This window comes from Leptodactylus fuscus, chromosome 3, assembly GCF_031893055.1.
Source record: "Leptodactylus fuscus isolate aLepFus1 chromosome 3, aLepFus1.hap2, whole genome shotgun sequence".
NCBI classification, from domain to species: Eukaryota; Metazoa; Chordata; class Amphibia; order Anura; family Leptodactylidae; genus Leptodactylus; species Leptodactylus fuscus.
The window spans coordinates 244,805,399-244,817,763 of record NC_134267.1 but is presented as its reverse complement, the minus strand read 5'-3'; the positions used below and the strand labels follow the sequence as shown (position 1 = coordinate 244,817,763).

Here is a 12,365-nt window from a genome sequence, read left to right as displayed (position 1 = left end):
GCTATAGATATATATATATACTGTATATACAGCAGTGACTGCTCTCTCTGTTATCAGCCATTACCCCAGGCTATATATATATATATATATATATATATACTGTATATACAGCAGTGACTGCTCTCTCTGTTATCAGCCATTACCCCAGGCTATAGATATATATATATACTGTATATACAGCAGTGGCTGCTCTCTCTGTTATCAGCCATTACCCCAGGCTATAGATATATATATATATATATATATATATATATATATATATATATATATATATATATATATATATATATTGTATATACAGCAGTGACTGCTCTCTCTGTTATCAGCCATTACCCCAGGCTATAGATATATATATATATATACTGTATATACAGCAGTGGCTGTTCTCTCTGTTATCAGCCATTACCCCAGGCTATAGATATATATATATACTGTATATACAGCAGTGGCTGCTCTCTCTGTTATCAGCCATTACCCCAGGCTATAGATATATATATATACTGTATATACAGCAGTGACTGCTCTCTCTGTTATCAGCCATTACCCCAGGCTATAGATATATATATATACTGTATATACAGCAGTGACTGCTCTCTCTGTTATCAGCCATTACCCCAGGCTATATATATATATATATATATATATATATATATATATATATATATATATATATATATATATATACTGTATATACAGCAGTGACTGTTCTCTCTGTTATCAGCCATTACCCCAGGCTATAGATATATATATATACTGTATATACAGCAGTGACTGCTCTCTCTGTTATCAGCCATTACCCCAGGCTATAGATATATATATATATACTGTATATACAGCAGTGGCTGCTCTCTCTGTTATCAGCCATTACCCCAGGCTATAGATATATATATATACTGTATATACAGCAGTGACTGCTCTCTCTGTTATCAGCCATTACCCCAGGCTATAGATATATATATATATATACTGTATACATGAGTCCCCCTTTGACAACAATAACAAAGGATTAAGTCCCGCCCTTCCTATTTCCGGTCGAAGATCTCTTTCCGGTTTTGAGAGTTTGCCATGTCTAGCAGGGGTATAGGCATACTGTTTCGTGGTTACGACGAGCCTGCTGCAGAACCTCATTTGCTGAATGCTATACAGCATATATATTCATTTGCCGAATGCTATATATATGTATAGCATTCGGCAAATGAACACTGATTCTGCAGCAGGCACGTCCTTGCTACGGGCAGGCAAGAGTTTTTCTCATTGGAATGAATAGTCCGATGTTAGACTCCGCCTCCTCAGACGAGCCTCTGGCAGAACCAGCGTTGATTGGCCAAATCACTGGCAACTGGCCAATCAACGCTGGTCTATTCATTTCAATGAGAAAAAGTCAACTGGTAACAGCATACTTACCTGCTCGTAGCAAGGACGAGCCTGCTACACAATCAGCCTTCATTTGCCGAATGCTATACACTGTATAGCATTCAGAAAATGAGGTTCTGCAGCAGGCTCGTCGTAACCCGAGGACCATACCCTGAAGTACATACCCAGCCCTGGTTAATTCACTAAGGAACAGGAAGTCTTCTTGCCGCCCTTCCATTGCGCATGTGCCAACCGGAAGTTCGCAGGGGGACTCATGTATATACAGCAGTGACTGCTCTCTCTGTTATCAGCCATTACCCCAGGCTATAGATATATATATATACTGTATATACAGCAGTGACTGCTCTCTCTGTTATCAGCCATTACCCCAGGCTATAGATATATATATATATACTGTATATACAGCAGTGACTGCTCTCTCTGTTATCAGCCATTACCCCAGGCTATAGATATATATATATACTGTATATACAGCAGTGACTGCTCTCTCTGTTATCAGCCATTACCCCAGGCTATAGATATATATATATATATATATACTGTATATACAGCAGTGACTGCTCTCTCTGTTATCAGCCATTACCCCAGGCTATAGATATATATATATATATATACTGTATATACAGCAGTGACTGTTCTCTCTGTTATCAGCCATTACCCCAGGCTATATATATATATATATATATATATATATATATATATATATACTGTATATACAGCAGTGACTGCTCTCTCTGTTATCAGCCATTACCCCAGGCTATAGATATATATATATACTGTATATACAGCAGTGGCTGCTCTCTCTGTTATCAGCCATTACCCCAGGCTATAGATATATATATATACTGTATATACAGCAGTGGCTGCTCTCTCTGTTATCAGCCATTATCCCAGGCTATAGATATATATATATACTGTATATACAGCAGTGACTGCTCTCTCTGTTATCAGCCATTACCCCAGGCTATAGATATATATATATATATATATATATATACTGTATATACAGCAGTGACTGCTCTCTCTGTTATCAGCCATTACCCCAGGCTATAGATATATATATATACTGTATATACAGCAGTGGCTGCTCTCTCTGTTATCAGCCATTACCCCAGGCTATAGATATATATATATATATATATACTGTATATACAGCAGTGGCTGCTCTCTCTGTTATCAGCCATTATCCCAGGCTATAGATATATATATATATATACTGTATATACAGCAGTGACTGCTCTCTCTGTTATCAGCCATTACCCCAGGCTATAGATATATATATATATATACTGTATATACAGCAGTGGCTGCTCTCTCTGTTATCAGCCATTACCCCAGGCTATAGATATATATATATACTGTATATACAGCAGTGGCTGCTCTCTCTGTTATCAGCCATTACCCCAGGCTATAGATATATATATATACTGTATATACAGCAGTGGCTGCTCTCTCTGTTATCAGCCATTATCCCAGGCTATAGATATATATATATATATACTGTATATACAGCAGTGGCTGCTCTCTCTGTTATCAGCCATTACCCCAGGCTATAGATATATATATATACTGTATATACAGCAGTGGCTGCTCTCTCTGTTATCAGCCATTATCCCAGGCTATAGATATATATATATATACTGTATATACAGCAGTGACTGCTCTCTCTGTTATCAGCCATTACCCCAGGCTATAGATATATATATATATATATATACTGTATATACAGCAGTGACTGCTCTCTCTGTTATCAGCCATTACCCCAGGCTATAGATATATATATATATATACTGTATATACAGCAGTGGCTGCTCTCTCTGTTATCAGCCATTACCCCAGGCTATAGATATATATATATACTGTATATACAGCAGTGACTGCTCTCTCTGTTATCAGCCATTATCCCAGGCTATAGATATATATATATACTGTATATACAGCAGTGACTGCTCTCTCTGTTATCAGCCATTACCCCAGGCTATAGATATATATATATATACTGTATATACAGCAGTGGCTGCTCTCTCTGTTATCAGCCATTCCCCCAGGCTATAGATATATATATACTGTATATACAGCAGTGACTGCTCTCTCTGTTATCAGCCATTACCCCAGGCTATAGATATATATATATATACTGTATATACAGCAGTGGCTGCTCTCTCTGTTATCAGCCATTACCCCAGGCTATAGATATATATATATACTGTATATACAGCAGTGACTGCTCTCTCTGTTATCAGCCATTACCCCAGGCTATAGATATATATATATATATATACTGTATACATGAGTCCCCCTTTGACAACAATAACAAAGGATTAAGTCCCGCCCTTCCTATTTCCGGTCGAAGATCTCTTTCCGGTTTTGAGAGTTTGCCATGTCTAGCAGGGGTATAGGCATACTGTTTCGTGGTTACGACGAGCCTGCTGCAGAACCTCATTTGCTGAATGCTATACAGCATATATATTCATTTGCCGAATGCTATATATATGTATAGCATTACGGGTTACGACGAGCCTGCTGCAGAACCTCATTTTCTGAATGCTATACAGTGTATAGCATTCGGCAAATGAACACTGATTCTGCAGCAGGCACGTCCTTGCTACGGGCAGGCAAGAGTTTTTCTCATTGGAATGAATAGTCCGATGTTAGACTCCGCCTCCTCAGACGAGCCTCTGGCAGAACCAGCGTTGATTGGCCAAATCACTGGCAACTGGCCAATCAACGCTGGTCTATTCATTTCAATGAGAAAAAGTCAACTGGTAACAGCATACTTACCTGCTCGTAGCAAGGACGAGCCTGCTACACAATCAGCCTTCATTTGCCGAATGCTATACACTGTATAGCATTCAGAAAATGAGGTTCTGCAGCAGGCTCGTCGTAACCCGAGGACCATACCCTGAAGTACATACCCAGCCCTGGTTAATTCACTAAGGAACAGGAAGTCTTCTTGCCGCCCTTCCATTGCGCATGTGCCAACCGGAAGTTCGCAGGGGGACTCATGTATATACAGCAGTGACTGCTCTCTCTGTTATCAGCCATTACCCCAGGCTATAGATATATATATATACTGTATATACAGCAGTGACTGCTCTCTCTGTTATCAGCCATTACCCCAGGCTATAGATATATATATATATACTGTATATACAGCAGTGACTGCTCTCTCTGTTATCACTCATTACCCCAGGCTATAGATATATATATATATACTGTATATACAGCAGTGACTGCTCTCTCTGTTATCAGCCATTACCCCAGGCTATAGATATATATATATACTGTATATACAGCAGTGACTGCTCTCTCTGTTATCAGCCATTACCCCAGGCTATAGATATATATATATATACTGTATATACAGCAGTGACTGCTCTCTCTGTTATCAGCCATTACCCCAGGCTATAGATATATATATATACTGTATATACAGCAGTGACTGCTCTCTCTGTTATCAGCCATTACCCCAGGCTATAGATATATATATATATATATATACTGTATATACAGCAGTGACTGCTCTCTCTGTTATCAGCCATTACCCCAGGCTATAGATATATATATATATACTGTATATACAGCAGTGACTGCTCTCTCTGTTATCAGCCATTACCCCAGGCTATATATATATATATATATATATATATATATATATATACTGTATATACAGCAGTGACTGCTCTCTCTTGTTATCAGCCATTACCCCAGGCTATAGATATATATATATACTGTATATACAGCAGTGACTGCTCTCTCTGTTATCAGCCATTACCCCAGGCTATAGATATATATATATATATATATATATATATATACTGTATATACAGCAGTGACTGCTCTCTCTGTTATCAGCCATTACCCCAGGCTATAGATATATATATATACTGTATATACAGCAGTGACTGCTCTCTCTGTTATCAGCCATTACCCCAGGCTATAGATATATATATATACTGTATATACAGCAGTGACTGCTCTCTCTGTTATCAGCCATTACCCCAGGCTATAGATATATATATATATATACTGTATATACAGCAGTGACTGCTCTCTGTGTTATCAGCCATTACCCCAGGCTATAGATATATATATATATATATATATACTGTATATACAGCAGTGACTGCTCTCTCTGTTATCAGCCATTATCCCAGGCTATAGATATATATATATACTGTATATACAGCAGTGACTGCTCTCTCTGTTATCAGCCATTATCCCAGGCTATAGATATATATATATATATACTGTATATACAGCAGTGACTGCTCTCTCTGTTATCAGCCATTACCCCAGGCTATAGATATATATATATATACTGTATATACAGCAGTGACTGCTCTCTCTGTTATCAGCCATTACCCCAGGCTATAGATATATATATATATACTGTATATACAGCAGTGACTGCTCTCTCTGTTATTGCGGCTGCAAAATCACGGTCGCAAAATAATGCGGCGTATACGATTCAGGCTCCCATTGAAATCAATGGGAACGTATACGGCGCTCAAAATCTCACACGGCGTATATGTGCCAGGTCATGCGGCATGTTACTCCGTGTGAATGCACCCATAGATTGTAAGCCCTCGCGGGCAGGGCCCTCTACCCCACCATGCTAGTCGGTCATTGTTAGAATTATATCTACCTGTATGTTTTTGTGTATTGTATGTAACCCCCAAATGTACAGCACTATGGAGTTAATGTTACTATAGAAATAAACAATAATAAATAATATGACAAAAGGGGGTTCTGGGCCCCATCACTGGTGCTGGTGTCTGTGGTCCAGGTGTGAACAGAGTCTTAGTTCCATGATCCCGCAGTCACATACAATGGGCCCCATCACTGGTGTCTGTGGGAATCCTCCTGTATCCATGTGAGGAGCTCCTGTATGTCACACATGATGTGGCCCCTGGAGGATTTCGGGCCCCTCCTCTCTCCTGCACTACTAGATCCTCCAGCTCATCCAGTTTCCTCCTCTTCTCCTCCAGACGCTCCTTCTCCTGAATGACCCACCAAGGATGGACAAGGACAGGACTGAGATCACCAGAAGAATATTAGACTTCACCTTGGAGATCATCTATCTGCTGAGCGGAGAGGTATCTGTACTACATTTCTATCATCTATCTGCTGAGCGGAGAGGTATCTGTACTACATTTCTATCATCTCCCTGCTGAGCGGAGAGGTATCTGTACTACATTTCTATCATCTCCCTGCTGAGCGGAGAGGTATCTGTACTACATTTCTATCATGTATCTGCTGAGCGGAGAGGTAAGTGTACTACATTTCTATCATCTATCTGCTGAGCGGAGAGGTATCTGTACTACATTTCTATCATCTATCTGCTGAGCGGAGAGGTATCTGTACTACATTTCTATCATCTATCTGCTGAGCGGAGAGGTATCTGTACTACATTTCTATCATCTATCTGCTGAGCGGAGAGGTATCTGTACTACATTTCTATCATCTCCCTGCTGAGCGGAGAGGTATCTGTACTACATTTCTATCATCTATCTGCTGAGCGGAGAGGTATCTGTACTACATTTCTATCATCTATCTGCTGAGCGGAGAGGTATCTGTACTACATTTCTATCATCTCCCTGCTGAGCGGAGAGGTATCTGTACTACATTTCTATCATCTCCCTGCTGAGCGGAGAGGTATCTGTACTACATTTCTATCATGTATCTGCTGAGCGGAGAGGTAACTGTACTACATTTCTATCATCTCCCTGCTGAGCGGAGAGGTATCTGTACTACATTTCTATCATCTATCTGCTGAGCGGAGAGGTATCTGTACTACATTTCTATCATGTATCTGCTGAGCGGAGAGGTATCTGTACTACATTTCTATCATGTATCTGCTGAGCGGAGAGGTATCTGTACTACATTTCTATCATCTCCCTGCTGAGCGGAGAGGTATCTGTACTACATTTCTATCATGTATCTGCTGAGCGGAGAGGTATCTGTACTACATTTCTATCATGTATCTGCTGAGCGGAGAGGTATCTGTACTACATTTCTATCATCTATCTGCTGAGCGGAGAGGTATCTGTACTACATTTCTATCATCTATCTGCTGAGCGGAGAGGTAACTGTACTACATTTCTATCATGTATCTGCTGAGCGGAGAGGTATCTGTACTACATTTCTATCATCTCCCTGCTGAGCTGTGAGGTATCTGTACTACATTTCTATCATCTATCTGCTGAGCGGAGAGGTATCTGTACTACATTTCTATCATCTATCTGCTGAGCGGAGAGGTATCTGTACTACATTTCTATCATCTCCCTGCTGAGCGGAGAGGTATCTGTACTACATTTCTATCATCTCCCTGCTGAGCGGAGAGGTATCTGTACTACATTTCTATCATGTATCTGCTGAGCGGAGAGGTATCTGTACTACATTTCTATCATGTATCTGCTGAGCGGAGAGGTATCTGTACTACATTTCTATCATCTATCTGCTGAGCGGAGAGGTATCTGTACTACATTTCTATCATGTATCTGCTGAGCGGAGAGGTATCTGTACTACATTTCTATCATCTCCCTGCTGAGCGGAGAGGTATCTGTACTACATTTCTATCATGTATCTGCTGAGCGGAGAGGTATCTGTACTACATTTCTATCATGTATCTGCTGAGCGGAGAGGTATCTGTACTACATTTCTATCATCTATCTGCTGAGCGGAGAGGTATCTGTACTACATTTCTATCATCTCCCTGCTGAGCGGAGAGGTATCTGTACTACATTTCTATCATGTATCTGCTGAGCGGAGAGGTATCTGTACTACATTTCTATCATCTCCCTGCTGAGCGGAGAGGTATCTGTACTACATTTCTATCATCTATCTGCTGAGCGGAGAGGTATCTGTACTACATTTCTATCATCTCCCTGCTGAGCGGAGAGGTATCTGTACTACATTTCTATCATCTATCTGCTGAGCGGAGAGGTATCTGTACTACATTTCTATCATCTATCTGCTGAGCGGAGAGGTATCTGTACTACATTTCTATCATCTATCTGCTGAGCGGAGAGGTAACTGTACTACATTTCTATCATCTATCTGCTGAGCGGAGAGGTATCTGTACTACATTTCTATCATGTATCTGCTGAGCGGAGAGGTATCTGTACTACATTTCTATCATCTATCTGCTGAGCGGAGAGGTATCTGTACTACATTTCTATCATCTATCTGCTGAGCGGAGAGGTAACTGTACTACATTTCTATCATCTATCTGCTGAGCAGAGAGGTAACTGTACTACATTTCTATCATCTATCTGCTGAGCGGAGAGGTATCTGTACTACATTTCTATCATCTCCCTGCTGAGCGGAGAGGTATCTGTACTACATTTCTATCATCTATCTGCTGAGCGGAGAGGTATCTGTACTACATTTCTATCATCTATCTGCTGAGCGGAGAGGTAACTGTACTACATTTCTATCATCTCCCTGCTGAGCGGAGAGGTATCTGTACTACATTTCTATCATGTATCTGCTGAGCGGAGAGGTATCTGTACTACATTTCTATCATGTATCTGCTGAGCGGAGAGGTATCTGTACTACATTTCTATCATCTATCTGCTGAGCGGAGAGGTATCTGTACTACATTTCTATCATGTATCTGCTGAGCGGAGAGGTATCTGTACTACATTTCTGTCATCTATCTGCTGAGCGGAGAGGTAACTGTACTACATTTCTATCATCTATCTGCTGAGCGGAGAGGTAACTGTACTACATTTCTATCATCTATCTGCTGAGCGGAGAGGTATCTGTACTACATTTCTATCATCTATCTGCTGAGCGGAGAGGTATCTGTACTACATTTCTGTCATCTATCTGCTGAGCGGAGAGGTAACTGTACTACATTTCTATCATCTATCTGCTGAGCGGAGAGGTATCTGTACTACATTTCTATCATCTATCTGCTGAGCGGAGAGGTAACTGTACTACATTTCTATCATGTATCTGCTGAGCGGAGAGGTATCTGTACTACATTTCTATCATCTCCCTGCTGAGCTGTGAGGTATCTGTACTACATTTCTATCATCTATCTGCTGAGCGGAGAGGTATCTGTACTACATTTCTATCATGTATCTGCTGAGCGGAGAGGTATCTGTACTACATTTCTATCATGTATCTGCTGAGCGGAGAGGTATCTGTACTACATTTCTATCATCTATCTGCTGAGCGGAGAGGTATCTGTACTACATTTCTATCATCTATCTGCTGAGCGGAGAGGTATCTGTACTACATTTCTATCATGTATCTGCTGAGCGGAGAGGTATCTGTACTACATTTCTATCATCTCCCTGCTGAGCGGAGAGGTATCTGTACTACATTTCTATCATGTATCTGCTGAGCGGAGAGGTATCTGTACTACATTTCTATCATGTATCTGCTGAGCGGAGAGGTATCTGTACTACATTTCTATCATCTATCTGCTGAGCGGAGAGGTATCTGTACTACATTTCTATCATCTCCCTGCTGAGCGGAGAGGTATCTGTACTACATTTCTATCATGTATCTGCTGAGCGGAGAGGTATCTGTACTACATTTCTATCATCTCCCTGCTGAGCGGAGAGGTATCTGTACTACATTTCTATCATCTATCTGCTGAGCGGAGAGGTATCTGTACTACATTTCTATCATCTCCCTGCTGAGCGGAGAGGTATCTGTACTACATTTCTATCATCTATCTGCTGAGCGGAGAGGTATCTGTACTACATTTCTATCATCTATCTGCTGAGCGGAGAGGTAACTGTACTACATTTCTATCATCTATCTGCTGAGCGGAGAGGTATCTGTACTACATTTCTATCATGTATCTGCTGAGCGGAGAGGTAACTGTACTACATTTCTATCATCTATCTGCTGAGCAGAGAGGTAACTGTACTACATTTCTATCATCTATCTGCTGAGCGGAGAGGTATCTGTACTACATTTCTATCATCTCCCTGCTGAGCGGAGAGGTATCTGTACTACATTTCTATCATCTATCTGCTGAGCGGAGAGGTATCTGTACTACATTTCTATCATCTATCTGCTGAGCGGAGAGGTATCTGTACTACATTTCTGTCATCTATCTGCTGAGCGGAGAGGTAACTGTACTACATTTCTATCATCTATCTGCTGAGCGGAGAGGTAACTGTACTACATTTCTATCATCTATCTGCTGAGCGGAGAGGTATCTGTACTACATTTCTATCATCTATCTGCTGAGCGGAGAGGTATCTGTACTACATTTCTGTCATCTATCTGCTGAGCGGAGAGGTAACTGTACTACATTTCTATCATGTATCTGCTGAGCGGAGAGGTATCTGTACTACATTTCTATCATCTATCTGCTGAGCGGAGAGGTATCTGTACTACATTTCTATCATCTATCTGCTGAGCGGAGAGGTATCTGTACTACATTTCTATCATGTATCTGCTGAGCGGAGAGGTATCTGTACTACATTTCTATCATCTATCTGCTGAGCGGAGAGGTAACTGTACTACATTTCTATCATCTATCTGCTGAGCGGAGAGGTATCTGTACTACATTTCTATCATGTATCTGCTGAGCGGAGAGGTATCTGTACTACATTTCTATCATCTATCTGCTGAGCGGAGAGGTATCTGTACTACATTTCTATCATCTATCTGCTGAGCGGAGAGGTATCTGTATTACATTTCTATCATCTATCTGCTGAGCGGAGAGGTATCTGTACTACATTTCTATCATCTATTTGCTGAGCGGAGAGGTATCTGTACTACATTTCTGTCATCTATCTGCTGAGCGGAGAGGTATCTGTACTACATTTCTATCATCTATCTGCTGAGCGGAGAGGTAACTGTACTACATTTCTATCATCTATCTGCTGAGCGGAGAGGTATCTGTACTACATTTCTATCATGTATCTGCTGAGCGGAGAGGTATCTGTACTACATTTCTATCATCTATCTGCTGAGCGGAGAGGTAACTGTACTACATTTCTATCATCTATCTGCTGAGCGGAGAGGTATCTGTACTACATTTCTATCATCTATCTGCTGAGCGGAGAGGTAACTGTACTACATTTCTATCATCTATCTGCTGAGCGGAGAGGTATCTGTATTACATTTCTATCATCTATCTGCTGAGCGGAGAGGTATCTGTATTACATTTCTATCATCTATCTGCTGAGCGGAGAGGTATCTGTACTACATTTCTATCATCTATCTGCTGAGCGGAGAGGTAACTGTACTACATTTCTATCATCTATCTGCTGAGCGGAGAGGTATCTGTACTACATTTCTATCATCTATCTGCTGAGCGGAGAGGTATCTGTACTACATTTCTATCATCTATCGTCTCTCCATACACAGGAATACTCACTGGTGAAGAAGACATCGGGGGACTGTGTGGCCCCCAGCAGCCGGGGCCCCATCACAGAGTCAGGAGGAGGAGGGAGCAGGAGCCGGGGCCCCATCACAGCCCCTCCCCCTCTCTCCCTGATACATGAGCAGAAGATTCTAGAACTCACCAACAAGATGCTGGAGCTGCTGACTGGAGAGGTGACACTGCTGGGAATGCTGGGAAATTCTCCAGTAACAGCACTGGAGGGGGAGGGGTGATGACTGTATCATTGTGTTGTCAGGTTCCTATAAGGTGTCAGGATGTCGCTGTCTATTTCTCCATGGAGGAGTGGGAGTATTTAGAAGGACACGAGGATCGGTACAAGGAGGTGATGATGGAGGACCCCCGGCCCCCCCGGACATCACATGGTAAGAGGAGATATATATATTATATACAGACCCCCGGCCCCCCCGGACATCACATGGTAAGAGGAGATATATATATTATATACAGACCCCCGGCCCCCCCGGACATCACATGGTAAGAGGAGATATATATATTATATACAGACCCCCGGCCCCCCCGGACATCACATGGTAAGAGGAGATATATATATTATATACAGACCCCCGGCCCCCCCGGACATCACATGGTAAGAGGAGATATATATATT

General features: G+C 41.3%; 1 protein-coding gene across 2 annotated transcripts in view; it reads left to right on the top strand.

The window, feature by feature from the left end:
• The window catches only part of LOC142198389 (uncharacterized), a 332,778-nt gene that overhangs the window by 15,849 nt on the left and 304,564 nt on the right, over positions 1-12,365 (top strand). Inside the window, exon 3 of one of the 2 annotated variants that reach the window (XM_075269415.1) lies at positions 11,994-12,120. The exons of the other annotated variant lie outside the window; for it this stretch is intronic. Coding sequence (XP_075125516.1) covers positions 11,994-12,120 — 127 coding nt within the window. The remainder of the gene's footprint in view (positions 1-11,993; positions 12,121-12,365) is intronic. 2 annotated transcript variants of the gene reach the window in all.